At 36.7% G+C, this 17456-nt stretch overlaps 1 protein-coding gene across 1 annotated transcript in view; it reads left to right on the top strand.

Moving 5' to 3' along the window:
- The window catches only part of LOC118273271 (uncharacterized), a 145331-nt gene that overhangs the window by 87316 nt on the left and 40559 nt on the right, over nt 1–17456 (top strand). The window contains exons 4-6 of the mRNA XM_050696328.1: nt 14605–14787; nt 15877–16071; nt 16497–16673. Of these exons, the coding sequence (XP_050552285.1) occupies nt 14605–14787; nt 15877–16071; nt 16497–16673 (555 nt within the window). The remainder of the gene's footprint in view (nt 1–14604; nt 14788–15876; nt 16072–16496; nt 16674–17456) is intronic.

Genomic DNA, 17456 nt, shown 5'->3' with positions numbered 1-17456 from the left:
TCTGTAAACGCACTCACAACACAGGAGAAAATCCTACAGCGAGGCACCTAATTAAAAAAAAGTATTTCCCATAATAAAAACGTGTTAAATTGCTAACCTATATACATAATATATATCTTTATCCAGAAGCAGTATCGATATAAATCAATAAACATAATCTGAACTATGCATCGATCTTAGAAGCTTAAGCTCAACAGTCTTAAGAACAGTACAACAACAAGAATTTACCAAAAAAAAAAAAAAATTAATATACCCAAAAAAGGCCATTTATTTACTACACAACTCATAACTCATTACAATATGGGTCACATAGGACATTAATATTCCCTAATATGGTCATATACAACCCACAATACAATATATGGTCATTACCATAAAATGATTGATTCGGTACTGTTATTGCGAATTATATTTGTATCATTGGCTATTATTTGGTACATTTATTTCTGGGACGAAATAGAAGAGAATATTGATATTAAATGGACCGTGTTATGAGCAAGTTTAATGGACTTCTGAATATAGGTTATGATACAATAATAAGTTGGTACACGTACAGATACGCAGTTTATTCTCAAACTAGCTTTTGCCAGCGGCTTTGCCTGGCCTATGTGTTATTCTAGGTCATAATCTACCTCTGTTCCAGATTTCATCTCTTTTGGCGTGATTGAGCAACAAATATACACATAATCAAATAAACTCACAAACATTCGCATTTACAATATTAGTAGTAGGTTGTCTTATGTCACACACACATATACATCAACAGAATGGTTATTGCTGACCAAAGGACTCTTCTGGCACAAAGAAGGTTTGAGCATTAATCACCACGCTTGCTCAATGGCGGGATGGCGATTTCAAACTTGACTTATATCAGAGACTTTAATTTTAGCAGATCCTCTTTCTCTACATTCTCCTAAATATCTACGTTCCCTCATACATACATAATAATTCTTTAAAATAAGGTCTCCCAAGTCGGGTGCGTACCAATTGCAAAACAAATATAAAGCACGCAACCCTACAAACGATTTCAATTTCACAACAGTCACGTGCGCTTTACACCCGTGTTGGTTTTTTTTTTTTTTTTTTTTTTACATTTAATGGGTCGACGTTTGACCGCTATCTCACCTGATGGTAAGTGATGATGCGGCCTACGGTGGAGCACGTCTGCCCATAAATACTCTAGAGAAGTACCCTTATAAAAATATCAGTAGTAAACCTCGACAACGACTGGGTAGAGATTTTGAACAGCTTTAGATACTTCATAAAGATCGTGAGATTTTTCTCGGATGAAAAGTGAATATGTGCATTTGCAATTCAATTTCTGTACAAAATTGTTTACCCCACTCCCTAGTCTTTTATCCATAAAGAGTGGTAAGCCAAATAAATAAATAAAAATAAAGAACTAGGCTCCTTGTGTAAGTGTCCTCCGTTATCAAAAAACCAGATCCCTTTTGCCATTATGGATGATTAACCAAAATCCGAAAACTAGTTGTTCTGATTACCATCTTACTCACGTAACTGTTTATCGAGGAAGTCAACTACTTTCAAATCACGCTAGGGGTTCATCTGTAGGCGTAGATCTAATATTCTAAACATTACCATTAATTTTATAAATAAAACTTTTCGTTATTGTCAATTATTGTTATTGTAAAGTTTGTATAAAAAGTACAATAGTCAACAAATTCACTGGAAAATAGCAACCACGCAAAACCGGAGTACCTAGAGAATAGATACACATACTACACATGTCGATTTGTCGATATAGTCCGCATCGAATTTGGAGCACGTGCGTTGCATCGCCAATCCTGATTGGCATCACAATGCACCGAATGCACCACCCTAGTCTATTTACTCTATTTTTTTTAAGCGCCAAAAATCAACGAACGCTTTTTTTATCTGTGCTGCCTGCTGCCATTTTGTGTGTTGTGATGCTAATATTTTAGAGGACAATGGATTTGATTTATGCGGTTTATATTTTTCGGTCTCGGCTTGTAATTGATTTGGTTTGGTGGTTCAGGTGGCTTTATATTTCATTACGCAACATTATGTGGTATTATTATTCTTTAAAAGAAGTGGTTATGACGATGATGCGTGTATATAGGTTTGAAGATTTATTATTGGTTACTCAATACTCTTGCATTTATTTATTATGTTAGTACTGTAGAATTATCTAGTATTTTGTGTGTTTCACCTCACAGGACCTAAGTTGTTACGATATCAGTGAGTCTAATGCCAACCAGAAATAAAAATAAATAGAAATAAATAAAAATGTACATATGTAGATATGTACATTTTTATTTTTTTCTATTTACATTAATTCTCCACGAACTCTTGGTCCGTGCCCTTGTCATACATTTTTTACAGTAAGTATAATCAATATTTATAGTACCTATGTTACACACTACTATTAACCACAACTATAATTTATTACTACAAAAATACTTACGCATCACCATATACAATTTGGACTCCACTAATGCTCTGGTTACCGGGGCTCCAGCTCGAAGAGCAGGAGTAGGGACGGGGTGGTTTCAAGTCATTGGATGATTTTCCCCACTTAAAATAGTCCTAATAATCTTTTGTTTGACCTTGTTAACCTAGTAATGACCATACGACCAAAGAGGCAGTTTCTTCTACACATTAAAGTTATTTATATGCAATACATTGTTAGATAAAATGCGAAATAGATAATAATAGTGCGGACACACGCAAGGTCAATACGAATAATGCTTGGATTGGAAACACTCACGGACCTAATATATGTTAGTGACGTTTTCGAGAAATATGGCGCATGCCACATGAAAACTTGATTTAATAAATATCTTTGTTACCTAATACGCTTTTTTTTGAGGGGAATATCATCCAATGACTTCTCTCGCCTTAGGCGAGGGGAGAGAGAGAGAGTATCAGACTATTACTGACTAGAAACCATCACGTCCCAACTCCTACTTTTTTTTTTTTAAACTTTCCCCCACAGTAGGATTTTCTCCTGTGCCGGTACGTTTACAAACATACAAGTTCTAAAACACATGACACCCAGACCCGAAAAAACTATTTGTGGATCATATAAATGGTTGCTCCGTGCGATAATCGAACCCGCTACACGTTGCGCGGCAGCCGGTTACCCAGCCACTGCGCCAACCGTGCAGTCAAAGTCAGTTTTCGAGCCGGAGCCCTGGTAAACTGGCTAGGTAGTCGGCAGCTCCGGTTCAGGCATCAGCCCTACTAGGCCCCATCAGTGGTGGTCTGATGGCTCTTTGAGGGTCTGGTTCTGGTTGGGCGGCGAGCTACCCTTGCTCGCCGTCCGCAGACCCGATCTAAGACATTTTGGTGAAATATGGTGCATGCCACATGAAAGCTTGATTTAATAAATATCTTTGTAACCCAATATGTTTGATTTGAAAACTTTATTTCGTTGTAATTAATTATGTATTCGTTTGATTAATTGGTTACGTGTCACGTGCATTCGGGTCGAATGAAGTATGTTTGTTTTTTTTTTCGGTACACAGTCAAGAGTTTACAGTTATTGTGCTAGTTCAGTTTATAATTCAAAAATAATATGGTATTGTTATAATGTGATTAAGAACATAACAGAAGATTTATGATGAGATGACTCGTCAAAACTACTTGTAATTAAAATTCATTCATTGATTCGTACTTAGTTGCAAATTAGTAAGGTTAAAATTTGTATCTTGTATAAAGAAATACAAGTTTTGATGTGTAATGAGCAAACCTTTGTCTATTCCGAAGTAGAATTTAAGTTTAATAATAAGTAATAGTAGTTATGTAATACTAGCTTCTGCCAGTGGCTTCGCCAGATATGCCGAGTGAATGGTTAAAAAGTATCCTATCACTCAAGTAATCATGTCATACCCTGTCTGTTTACCAAAATCTCATCGAAATCCCCTCAGTAATTTTAGCGTGATTGAGAGACAAACATCCAAACATATAAACTTCCACAGTTGTAATATTAGTGTGATGTGATTTAGTTCCAGATATAGCACTGGTTGAATGAAGTTGGTAATATCAGTATGATAAACATTGATGCTCTCTCCATTAACAGAAACTTTTACATCTAGATAACATACTACATATATACCATGTGTAACAAACAGTCTGAGAAACTATGTTACTATTTGAGGGTTGTAATATAATTGGTTCGAACCCCCGACATACGCCCATTACATTCGCATTATGGTACGATTCAACGATCCCACGCTGATTTAGGATACGATAAAAATGATATAAAATTGTATCAGAGTATTTTTCGGTCATATAATATAATATAGTGCGTAAATACTAAATGTAACCTTTAAGAACTAAGGAGTTACAAAATTACTGACTCGTTTGTCGAGTGGTTGTAAATGCGACTGTTGGGCTAGGGGTCTCGGGTTCGATTCCTGGGTCGGGCAAAATATTATTGGGCTTTTTTCAGGTTTTGTTCGTTTGCAAGTTCAATATAGTTGTAAAATTAGTGTTGTGAACATTACACACTGGGCTTTTCTTTTGGGTCATGAGTATTCTTAGGTTAAAGAAGCACGTTCTGCGCCCTGATTGGCCAGTGCGAATAAGCCAACCAATCAAAACACAGAACGGGCTCCCGTTTCGTTTACTTTAAACGTAAATCAAACTCATACTAAGGTTACCGAAAGTGTTTACTTGTAGTATTTCCACTTTAAAATATGGGTCCATTTTTTAGCAAAATATACCGCCCGATTGCAACCCATTGTTGCCGAGACGCGAGAACACGAAACCTTAATAATACTTTACCCAATTCCAAATCACGTGCTTAGCACTATTTATGTATCTGTGTAACATCGATTTCAAAGCACTCAACTACAATAACAAGGGTAAACACAATCGATCTCCGTGTCTGGCAAAATAAAAATGAGATTAAAAAAAAAAAGTATTAAAATCGCGAGTAAAACCTTAAACCAAACATTAGTTATCAAAATAAATCCTCTCAGCATAAACTGGATACTTTCTACATCGATTATACACACAGTAACACATGAAACTATACAAAACCAGTTTATCGTGGTCTTGCTTTATATAGTTTTTTAGAACATTGGGAGTTCAATTTATACTGGTTTGTATAGCTTGTTGTGGATACCGATATATTGTACACACAGTAACAAATCGAGCTGTACAAATCCAGTTTATTATGGCCTCGCTTCGTATGATCTTTCAGAACATTGGGAGTTCAATTTATACTGGTCTGTATAGCTTGTTGTGGATACCGATATATTGTACACACAGTAACAAATCGAGCTGTACAAATCCAGTTTATTATGACCTCGCTTTGTATGACCTTTCAAAACATTGGGAGTTCAATTTATACTGGTCTGTATAGCTTGTTGTGTATACCGTTGTATAATCCGCCGTATGGACCATTAATCTATCAAGGGGATCTCCGAAGCGAATCTGTCGATGAGATTAATTTTGCCGAAGTCCACGGAGCTGATTTGATTTTGTGATAAAAGTACTGATCGTAATTAGATAGCGTTTATGTGGTTGTGGCTACAGTTTGTGTTGGTTATGTGTAGGTTTGTATTAATTCTTAATTTATCGTTGGCTAGCTAAGCTAGTGAAAAATCCTTCGACTTCCAAGGTTTCCAAATCAGAGCTGTGTAAGAAACACAGTTGTGTCGTACTATTTCATACATAACTGATTAATCACAGTAACTATGTATATAGGGTGACTGGTAATTAGTGAACGATATTTAAACACGTAATAGTACTCATGATTACAAACAACTTTCCTAAAGAAATATTTTTTGTATACTCATTAGTTTTATTTTTATTACAATAACAAAACAACGCGCGCAATATACAAATTTCGCGCATGCTTTCCCATGATCAGTTGTTGGCAGCGAGGCGCCCGCACGTTCGCGTTATCGGAAAACTAGTTCCTAGGAACATTACGCGCGCGTGCTAATGAAATTTTGTTGTTTTGTTAGTAATCATGAGTACAATCACCATGTTTAAATATCCTTCACTAATTATCAGTCACCCTATACATATATTATGTATAATCAATAAAACATTTATACTTGTAAATCTATTTCTATCTCTCTAAGGAAAAAATAACAATTCAGCAATATCTACCAAAAAACGATTACAAGAAGAAATAGAAAAGTGTATTCACTATATTTACTTTCCAATTTATTTTTATGTGCGTCAAAATAGCGCGTGGGATGTCCATTTTCTTCAGTAAACTTCTTCAAATAATTGACGTCATACTAAGCTCTCGTCCGAAGGTGTGTTTGTGATTATGTTCTTTCCAAAATAACGATCTTACGTATTCTTATAAATTGAGAACAATCCTGTTTATTTTTAATTTAGAACTAAGTAGCTTCTGCCAGCGGTTTCATCTGCGTTCTCGTAGGATAAAAAGTATCCTGTCATCTAAGTCAGCTCATACCTTGTCTGTATACCAAATTTCATTAAAATGCGCTCAGTAGTTTCAGCGTGATTGGCGGACAAACATTCAAACAGACAAAGTTTAACATTATAATAGTAGTGTGATTTGTGATAGGTTCACAATATCGTTTGCTAATCAATTATTTAGATTGGTTTGAAACTATTAGTGGTGCTTGATAATATAAAAGCAATAATAAGGATGTTTGTTACTTAGTGACGTTAAAACGACTGTATAAATAAAGATATTAGGATAAAAATAGTGTGGAATGGGTGTTATAGTTAAGCTTTGTAGATTCTACAAATATTATAAATGTGAAAGTTTGTTAGTAACAATGTTTGTTCTTCTTTTACGCAAGAACTACAGAAGGACTCGGAATGAAGAAGCCGCTGGCAAGAGCTAGTATATCATACAGTTGAAAAAGCAACAAAAAGTTAAAAAAGTACGTCCCGTACTCGCGTAGTACATACATTCTTAATTTTCTGCAAAAACATTTCAGTATATTCATATAATCTGCACTTAAAAGAAAACTTTTAATTAAGTTGTCTACGTATATAAAGTTACTTAAATAAAATTATCATTCGTGTCGCGTATTTATTGTTTAATTTCATGTTCTTACTTAACTACGGCCATTAGCTAAGTTACAACATTAAATCTGAATCACAGACAAATTGCTGTCTGGTCTGGTTTTGGCTAGTAATGGAAACTTGAAGACATTTTTCTTATTAAAACTTTTTTTTTGCTTGAATGATGAAGCTTTAAGTATGATATTTAAAGTATATTTTATAGTGTGATTCCAGTTTACGAATATGAATGTAGAACTCATAAAATAATTAACCTAACCTGAGGTTACGAAGAATAATTGCTAGATAATATTTTAATATCTTAAAGTTTAGTTACATAGGTACGTAATACAATAATATCTCTAATTGATATATTGATATAGCTTTGTTATCTTATAATTTTAACTTTTAAAATATTCTGTATTTTATTTTGGAACACGTAAAATTTTATTACTCGGACGACAAAGGTCTGATACAACGAGATTTGATGTGTCTGTCTCCAACTTCTAGGTCAAATCGAACAGGTTTTGTTAGAAAAAATGAACGCAATGCGGTATACCTTTACAAAAAGTTAATGTTCATACGAAGAAATATGAAAAAAAACCTTTCTATTTTATTTGATTTGACACTTTTCTAATAGTAGACTAATAATTACCTACTATAGTATCGAGATTCAAGATGAACCACGATATCACCTCGTCTGAGTTTTCAAGATTAGAAGATAGTTCTATAACCAACAGCACGGTTTGTAAACGTACCCACGACACAGGAGAAAATTCTAGTATGGAGTAACGCTTAAAAAAGACTTTGTAAACTATAGGGATGAAATTATAAAGAAAATTACATAATTACCTATGAAATTAGTACAAAATCGTGTTTCTTCTATATTTCCTTGATAGTTGTTAACAGTAACATTATCATAAAGCCTCCAAGAGTCTCAAGTCACGCGAAGAAATAGATGTACAACTGAATTTTCAAGTCATCGCCTTGAATTTTGTGCCAACATCGAAACTATGTAGTCAGCGGGTAATAATTTGCTATTAGGATTATTTTTTGTTGTATTTTTCTTGACTTTTCTGTGTAATGAGACAGCAAATTATTGTTATAAAACCGAACTATCTCTTTGGTTAGGTGTCGCGGGCTTGTTTTTTAAACATTGCTCCACACAAATATGTTTTCTTATGTCGTGGGTGCGTTTACAAACATATAAGTTCACATACACATGACACCTAGGCCCGAAACAACAATTTGTGGATCACACAAAGAGTTGTGCCGTGTGGGGATTGAAACCGCTAAACAACAGTCACTGCCAGCCCCACCTGCCACCTATCCAGCCACTGCATCAAACGTTCAGTCAAGTTCAGTTTAGTGGCTTGTGGCTTGTTCAGTCATCTGACTTGAAGAAGCCTTCCCGGGTTGAAGCCTTCCCGGGTTGGGAAAAATATTATTATTAGTTTTTGGGCGTTTTTTAAATTCTCAGTGAGATCACAGAGCCTGGAATTGTTCTCGGTCTATGGCTATAGGCTTACACCCTATTAAATATCTAGTGTGGGGATCATTTCAGGGCACCCATAACAATACAAGTGAAAAGCAGGTGTTCTATTGAAAATGTACTCATCTACCTACCTCGTTGAGGATCAAATGTCGTTACTTTATGTATGTTGTCATAAATTCTGTAACAAAGCTATAACGATATCGCCTAAAAGCCTCTGACTAGCTTATACTAGTTAAGTAGTTAGGAATGCGCCTATAACTCAGAGCTAGCCTTGATGTCGACCGACATTAACCTATACTGACCAATAGGAATAGCTGCTAGACACGAGATGATTTGTAAGAGTGATATATTGTATCGTACATTGAATAGCTTTTTTATAAGGAAACATATTGACGGTTGAAAGGTTGATCGATCCAAGCGAGATGTTTTTTCGATATAAATTTTTATACATATTCGGAATTACCGAATTTTTCTCCATCGAATGATGTATATATAACTCAATATCGAAAAACAGCCTCTCAACAGTCGTTTGTATGTTTGTTACACTGTTACTAAAAAAATTGGTATTTTTTTTTTTTTTTTTTTCAGGGGGAAAATCATCCAATGACTTCTCTCGCCAGGGCAAAGCGAGAGGGAGTGTCAGACTCTTACTGACTAAAAACCACCCCGTTCCTACTCCTGCTTGTCGAGCCGGAGCCCCGGTAAACCCGCTAGGTAGTCCGCAGCTCCGGATTAAGCATCAGCCCTACTGGGCCCCATCTGTGGTGGTCTGATGGCTCTTTGAGGCGCGCGCGGAACGCAACGCGCCGCACGCACGGGTCTGGTTCTGGTCGGGCGGCGAGCTACCCTTGCTCGCCGTCCGCAGACCCGCACTTACGGTGGCCGGAGATCGTCACGCGATCCCCGACGCCCGGAGTGTCTTTCGCGTCGGCTAGGGCGTGAGGAAGTTCGTTCCCTCACGCGTCCCGCCTCCTCCTTAGCTAGCATAACTGCTTCGCAGAAGGAGGAGACGGCATCCCAGTCCCCCTCGCTCCGCACCATGGTCTGAACCAAAGCCGGACGCGAGAGGTCGCCGTCGCCGATCACTTCCCTGAGGGCACGGCGGTGCTCAGCCCACGCAGGGCAGACCGCAACCGTGTGTTCCACCGTGTCCTCCGGGCGGTCTTCGCAGTGATGACACCCGGGCGTTTCCTCCCGCCCAATCAAAAACAGGAACCTACCGAAACTAAAAAAAAAAAAAAAAAAAAAGCCCAGCCCTGGTATAGAGATATAAGTCTAGTTTGTTGAATAACCAATGCAAATTGAGAATAATAAATAATTGATATAATATTCATAAAACCAATGAGTATTATTACAAAAAATATCGAAATAATAAATCTATTTCAGCCCGATCCGTCCAGTGATTTGGGCTGTGCGTTAATAGATCAATATGTCAGTCAGTCCGACATACTGATTAGTAGATAGTTATTATAAACAATGCACAGTTGAAACTAATTGTAGCATTAACTATAATTTCTTAGGATTCTTTCGCGATTACTTCAAGTAGAATAACTGAAAGAAAATTCGTGAAAGATTTATTTTTAAGACGAGTCCCTCTCGTTAAGATGATTACTCTCTCGAACAAAAACAAGCGTGAATATACTTTTATGAAAAACCAACAAAATAGAGCCTATCAAAAATAATTGGATATCATAATAATTTCGTAACACAACGCCCTGTTGCTCGTAGCACCGTAGTCATAATTTTGCTACGAAGGCCTACGAAAGCCTACGAGAGCCTACGCAAATGTAGCAAATTGCTACGCAAGTTTACATTAGGCTATTGTTGTCAACTTATATTTCAGAGTAAGTATTTCATTTCATGGTTGAATTTTAGCTGAAAATATTTACTTGTGAATATAGAGATATCTTTTTACTTTGTTTTGTGGTGTTGTGTAGATATTTATTTTGGCTTTGTTGAATAAATGTGATATGTTTGGTGTGTCTCATTCGTTGAGTGTTATTGTTCTAGAGATAAACATGATGATATCATAATTTATTTTTATAGGGTAGGCAGATGTATGATTTTATCTTACGTATATTATAAATGTGAAAGTTTGTGAGTTTATGTATATGATTGTTACCCATTCACGTCAAAACGACTGAAGGGATCGGGATGAAATTTGGAACAGGGGTAGATTATTTTCCCAAATAACACATAGAATACTTTTTAACCGCTGACAGAAGCTAGTAGCATATATACTAAACTTCTCATTTATGTATAAAATAACACAATACAAATCTAAAATTATAGTTTATAAATCTTACTTAAGATTTAAGCTTGAAATATTGTGCTTTACAATTATATTTGTAACTGAAATATTCATGCCAAATGCTGAAGTAAACCGACAGTGAGTAACTTAAATAAAAAGTTCCACAAAAAAGGTTTTACATTTTTATGAATTAAAACATAAATACTGTTTTTCTTATCTTTGTAAAACGTAGAACGTGGGTCGTAAACATATTTAATTTTGCAATAAAATTCTGAAAAGTTTTCATAAATAACTTTGGCTGTAAAATGTTTCAGTAACAGAAATAAACTTGCATTGTTATAAACCGCAATGCGCATAGTACAGCAGTTTCTAGACTACCTAGACCTAGCTAGGGTTGTTAATTTCCTGTACTAGTTTATTTTGTGTTATTTTCTTGCGTTTTTAGGGTGCTTTTTCACTAGAGATGTGCTACGAAGAGCTATGTGACCACTTCCGTTGAAAGTAGGCTATGTAGCGGGGCGATCAGTGGATGCAGTTGTATGAGTTGCTATGATACAATGCGCAAACTCGGAAATCTGTTGGCTTTTTTGCGTACGATGCGGGCTTGTAAATCATGCGTACCTTGATTTCTCTCGCCTTGGGCGAGCTAGAGAGGTGCTAGTGTCAGACTCTTACTGCAAGGATATAATAGCTACCCTGAATCAGGCCCGTCATACTATAGAGAGTTAGATGTGCTATGAAGAAGCGCCGCCGTAAAGTAGCTGCTGTAGGTACTCTGCTCTGCACATAGCTACACTTATTGCGACCATCGATAGCACACATCATAGCACGCGTCCATAGCACACATCCATAGCACGTGGTATAACCCCAACTATTATAATGTGATGTCACCGCCTTAGGACAAAATTGTTAACCTTCAAAAAGATCCACAGACGAATTTCTTTCAACAATTTCGCGGTTGCCAACCCTAGACAGCCTATCAGTGGGTCGTAGAGTTCAAGGTCACTTGTCTGTCGGCAATGAGGCGGGACGCTATCGTGGATCGTGTGGGTAAATGTCTCTATTCTTTACATAGAAGTATAATACAATATGATTATGTATGTGCTTTATTGTATGCTAAGCTAATAAAAGGTTAGTTGTTATGTGGCTATTATGTGGCTTGATGTGACTTTTGTAATATGTTTTTTGTATGAAAAAGAGAAGAGAGAGTGTGGGTGATTGTCAAAGTGTACACAGGCACACAACTGGTACATTAGGGATAACATATTCATATTTTTTTATAAAACGTTGTCCCACTCTAAGATTTTCTCCTGTGTCGTAGGTGCGTTTACAAGTATAATGCGTACACATGACACCTAGAACCGAAACGACAATTTTTGGATTCAGACAAAGTTTCTCCGTGCGGGAAGCAGCAGGCATTTAAAATCGAGATTGGAGTTATCACAGTTCTTGGGATGGGACTAGCAAAGTAATTTCCAAAGCTATAAATCATCTCGCTACGATTAATAGGATCCAGCAGAGCGACTGAAACCGCTAGAGTCACTAGTATATGATATAAGTCAAGGCAAAAATCCGGAGCTGCGGACTACCTAGCGGGTTTACCGGGGCTCCGGCGAAAAGCAGGAGTAGGAACGGGGTGGTTTTTAGTCAGTAAGAGTCTGACACTCCCTCTCGCCTCGCCCAAAGCGGGAGAAGTCATTGGATGATTTCCCCCTAAAAAAGGTCAAGGTAAAAAAGACAATTTAGTAAATACAATATTATAACCTCACAGGAACCTAGGTATTTTATATTAAACTATAAATCATGTTGTGACCTAGCTTGTTACCTGCGCGAATTATATGAGATTTATAACAAAATTATATTACCCGAGAGAATGTTTGGGGTCGAATTTTTATATAATAAATGCTTCTTAACTTATTTATAAGAAAAAATGGATTTTAATATGATTTCTCTACGTATAAAGCAGCCTTTACCTTTTTAGTAGACAAGAGGAGAGCCATGCTTCGCAACGAATGGGCCGGCTCGACTTGGAGTGATACCACGGCCTCATCGAAAACCGACGTGAAACAACGTCTTGCGTTGTGTTCTCCAGTTGTGTGAGTGAGGTTACCGGAGGCCCAATTCCCTCCCTTCCCAATCCCCGATTCCCGAACAAGTAACCCTTAAATTCCTAACCCCCAAAAGGTCGACAACGCTCTTGTAGCCTCTGGTGTTTCAAGTGTCCATAGGCGGCGGCGATTGCTTACGTTCAGGTTATTCCTCTGCTAGTTTACCGGCGTGAAAGAACCAACCAATCAGAGCTGTCTCGTCTTGGGTTTGATTTCCAAGTCGGGTAATGTCTTATAGATGTATTTTTGGAAGCAATACTTAGTAAAAGCTACCATGAGATCTGGTCTGGTCTGACAAACAATAACTTTTTGACAACAAAACTATATAACATTATTTTCTTATTAGAGAACAAAGAAAACCAAAGAGCCGCAACAGGTGTACAAAGTCAAGTCATTTACGAAGTCATAAATTCTATTTTATGGCTAAACCGTTTTGACCATTAGATAGCGACAATTTTATGTCTATTTCGTATAATTAAGGCGTTACACTTAGTTTGTTGGTATAACGGACATGCTATTTCTTAACTTAATGGAAAATAAGTCGTTAAAGTTAAGAAAGAATAATGATAACGTGTAATTAGTGGAGATGATGATAGTACTTGTTTTTGGAGATATTTTTGTGTTTTACGTTTTAAACCAGTGGTTTAAATATATTTTTAAATAAACTATGTGCGCTTGGACCCCCGAACCTAAAGTCACAGGAAGAGACAACTACGCTATGTTTTTATAGGATTCGTGCTATGGATGTGTGCCATGGATGGTTTCCCTACTATCGATACATCGCATACTCGATCTGAGCATCTTCCTCGCATAGCGACATAGCTTAGTATTAGTAGAAACGCTAACATAGTCTCACAGCTTAGCTATTACATCTTCGTAGCATAGCTAGCCTAGCATAGCATTTCTGACCAATAAATTATTCTTATTCTTATTCTTAGCTACATAGCACATCTCTGGTGGAAAAACACTCTTATGGACATACATTGCAAAAATAAAAACAAGACACAGATTTAAACATACCTAGCACTACACGCACTGTGGTATTTACTCTTGAAAGAACCCTTGACATGTAGTACAGCAGCTGATCCCATAACCACAGCACTAACTGCTTATCATTTATTCATTTATTCATGTAGGATTATATATTATTAAATACTTGATATGAGAGTTCAATGACATCTAATTGCACCGTGAACATGATTATACACCGCGGGACATTATTTCCGACTAGCCGTGTTTTTATATGCAATGCGCATTGTGCATAAATCATGTGGAAATTATTACCTTTTGTACGTACTGAAAGTTTTAATTTTTCCTGTTATTTCCAGCCCTGCTGTATTTTTCACATGAAGGCAATTAATATTTTAGAGTTTTGTTGGTAAAAAACATTGTTGTCTTAGTAGGAAAATTCAAAGATTTTAGACGATCAAGTCAACAAATCAAGACATTTTTTGTATCAAAACATTGAGTAACTAATATACAACCATTGAGCGGAATTTAGTGTATGTGGGAAATAGTAATGATACCAGTTTTCTGGTAATGAAATGTTGCATTAAACCAGAATAAAAAATAATACTGATGTAAAAATACACTAGTAACATGTAATGTGACTGGCACTATTACACAACAACATTTCAAAACCGACTTTTAGCCGCTATCTCGCCTGATGGTAAGTGATGATGCGGCCTACGATTGAGCACGTAAGTAAATAGCTGTAGTAATCTTTAAATTTAACGAAAATAACCATCCTCTACTCTCTTTTCCAGATACCCTATCAGTACACTACTGCAACAGAGAAGTAAAGGTTGCAGAAATGGGTGAAGACAGCGAGGGGTACATTCGGACCCCGGGCTACCCACACTTCTACGTCGGCGACGAGTGCCGCTGGCGACTGAGGGTTAACCCCGAGCAAAGGGTTAGGGTGACCTTGATGGATGTCAGTTTGAGAAGTGAGTACTTATGAGTATTGTGTTGTTTTAGTAAGGTAGAGTGAGTGGCTTTGAGTGTTTGTGGATTGTGTGAAAATTGGACTGTCACATTAGTTGAGACGTCACTCTTATTTGATTCTTGATTGCGATAGAGATTTAGTTATTTCTAAAGAACCTGGACTATTTTAATTTTGATCTTCAATCTTGTGTTAAATGTGGAGATCATGGTAAACACTCTTATCTAGGTCTAGGTGAGAGAAGTCATTGGACTTCTCTCGCCTTGAGTGAGACGAGAGGGAGTGTCAGACTCTTACTGACTATAAACCACCCCGTTCCTATTCCTAATTTTCGAGCTGGAGCCCCGGTAAACCCGTTAGGTAGTCCGCAGCTTCGGATATGTGGAGGAGTCCAGACAGTACATTATTATGGGTTATTCATGATGACGAAATTCCAGACTTGACTTTAAATTTTTGAAATAAACCTCCTCGCCACAAAGTCAAACTAAGCGTCCTTTTATTCCATAATCTCATGTCCAACGAAAATATAAAATAAATATTCCGTACAATGGATAAAGCAGCCTCAGAGTTACTGAATGGAGTCGACTAGCCTTTAGTTTTAAACTGGTTACTGGTGATACTGACAGCCGGCTCTATGTAACTGACAGGTTTAATCTGATACTGCATGGACGCGGGAGATATTACATTTTGTGATGCTGGAAATGTAGATGTGTGCTGCGAATGTTGGTTGTCATTATGATCTATATTAAAATGAGAATTTATTCATTTTTTGTCATAAAATAGATTAATGTAATGCACGAAAACGCCAACAGTTTAAACAATGGCAAAGTGTGATTGTTTAGCAAGCAAAGCACTGCGGGTTGTTTAAAAAAACTAGTAAAATAGTTACGATTAAAATATGTACTTATAAGTAAAGTATTTAAATACGACGTCGCTGCGTCTACACATGCTGCTCATGATGAAGAGTCCCTCTGTGACTCGAAACTAGTAGAGTTTTTCTCCATTAATTTATTTAGTTAAATACTGGTTCAGTCAAGTCTTATCAAAGTGATTAAATATAACTAAGTAATACTTGTTTCTCTCATTTTCTCAGGTATAGGGCCATTTGAGAACCGGTGTACAGACCACGTGACGGTTCAAGACCTAAATGGAGATATCCTCCTATCATCCTGTGACCAAGTTGACCTTCCACTGAGGCTGATCTCAGTCACCAACGTGGTTGATGTCACCGTAGAAGCAAAATCCATAGGAGCTTACCCAAAAAGAGGGGTTTTGTTGCATTATAAAAGTGAGTATCTAACAATTATTAATTAGATTGCGATTGTAATGGCATCAAAATTCATCAATTAAAACACTTTTAGCACCCTTAGAATGAAAGCGACCGAATCCAAAAACTACAAGTTGTGAGAAATGAGCCAGAATGTCTTAGAAAATAGTATTGAATACATTTTAGTAAGTATAATATCTCTTCCGTATTCCATGACATATAGATTTTTACTAGTTTTATGGATTAGTTCTTTGGTTATAGATATATATTTTATAATGCCAGCTTATGATAAAATCGAATGTTACAGAAGTTTTGAGTAAGTCACTTTCATTCTAAGGATGCGTTTTAATGTTTTTTCTCGCGCTACTAGTAGCGCCATCTGTCTTTTATATCTTGAATTAAAAACACGGAACAGCGCCATCTAACGGATTTTATTTGACCTACAGGTATAGGTTGCGTTACGCCACCACCGCCATCTAACGGCTACCTCGTGTACCGCAACGAAGACGTCGCCCACTACATGTGCAACGTGAACTTTGTTTTCGTGGATACGCGACAGAGGGCGCGCTTAATATGGTGCTATGATGACAATAGGTGGAATGACACTGTGCCTTTGTGTGTCGGTAAGTTTTTTGCTACAACTTTTATTTTTAGAGTGGGAAGTTCAAAGTCTGAGAATTTTAGAAAATGATCGAACGAAAAACAAAATGGACTAGATTAAGCTCATTGATCTTTTTTGATTACGTTCACGGTTCAAAAGAATGGTTGACTAAACAGATTGGATTATTTGACTGCTTAAATGCCAATAAGAAAACCGCTGAAAAAATATGTCTGTCATTAAACTAATCAGTGCGCTGCGGTATCGTTAAACGGCAATTTTGTGGTTCAGTCTCTAAACTTCAGACGAGTAAACTAAAAGTTAATTAAACTAAAAGTACTGGTTCAAATAGTTACTGGATTGTTTATAACTTCTTTATAGGCTTCCCATGTTTACTAACCTTTCATAAAAAAATATTTATGGCAAGAAATATACGATAAATCAGTTCGGAATAACTTCCCATAGACTTGCCAATCTTGCCATAAAGCAGATAGCCCATAAAATATCATGGCGTAGCACAAAACTTGTCGATAACAATAAACGCTCCCTATAAAAACTTCTTTTGAACCATTTCAAAGACTTCGTGGGGAACCATAGCACATGCGCGAATTCCCAATCACGTTTCTCCGTCACACAACTCATATCACGTAAGAATAAAAGAGATAGCAACATTCATTTCAGGTACACCGCGATTATTTACATTAAAAGTTTGTATCAACTTTTGACTTTAATGCTTGGGTGATAAAGATCAGAATTGATTGATGGGTGGTGTTATTATTTTCATCGTGGAGCAAAGGGCTTCACTTCT

Source organism: Spodoptera frugiperda, chromosome 1 (assembly GCF_023101765.2).
Source record: "Spodoptera frugiperda isolate SF20-4 chromosome 1, AGI-APGP_CSIRO_Sfru_2.0, whole genome shotgun sequence".
NCBI classification, from domain to species: Eukaryota; Metazoa; Arthropoda; class Insecta; order Lepidoptera; family Noctuidae; genus Spodoptera; species Spodoptera frugiperda.
This window is presented reverse-complemented; position numbering and strand designations above follow the sequence as displayed.